Source organism: Eimeria tenella, genomic scaffold (genome assembly GCF_000499545.2).
Source record: "Eimeria tenella Houghton genomic scaffold, Eth_scaff3322, whole genome shotgun sequence".
Classification (NCBI taxonomy): Eukaryota; Apicomplexa; class Conoidasida; order Eucoccidiorida; family Eimeriidae; genus Eimeria; species Eimeria tenella.
In genome coordinates, this window is record NW_013543137.1 from 1 (window position 1) to 306 (window position 306).

The following is a 306-nucleotide window of genomic DNA, read 5'->3' on the forward strand; positions in this document are numbered from 1 at the left end:
TTAGGGTTTAGGGTTTAGGGTTTAGGGTTTAGGGTTTAGGGTTTAGGGCCTAGGGTTTAGAGATTTAATGGGCGCATAATACTTCCTGTGTTCAGGCAAGTGCAGCCAGCAGTTCTGTGGCAAAGAACTTGGGGTTTTGTGGTTAGGGTTTAGGGTTTAGGATTTTAGGGTTTAGATTTAGGGTTTAGGGTTTAGGGTTTGTGGTTAACTCAGGCTGCTGCCCTCAGGCAGTTTACTGCTCAGAGTCTCTCGGGGCGAGAAAATGAAAAGTGCCTAACTGTAGAGGATGTTTGTGAGTCTTAAGGG

At 45.8% G+C, this 306-nt stretch overlaps 1 protein-coding gene across 1 annotated transcript in view; it reads left to right on the forward strand.

The window, feature by feature from the left end:
• Positions 1 to 213: 213 nt before the first annotated feature.
• The window catches only part of ETH_00039465 (uncharacterized protein), a gene marked incomplete at both ends in the record, with an annotated part of 829 nt that continues 736 nt past the window's right edge, over positions 214 to 306 (forward strand). Inside the window, one exon of the mRNA XM_013376322.1 lies at positions 214 to 292. Within this exon, the coding sequence (XP_013231776.1) occupies positions 214 to 292 (79 nt within the window). The remainder of the gene's footprint in view (positions 293 to 306) is intronic.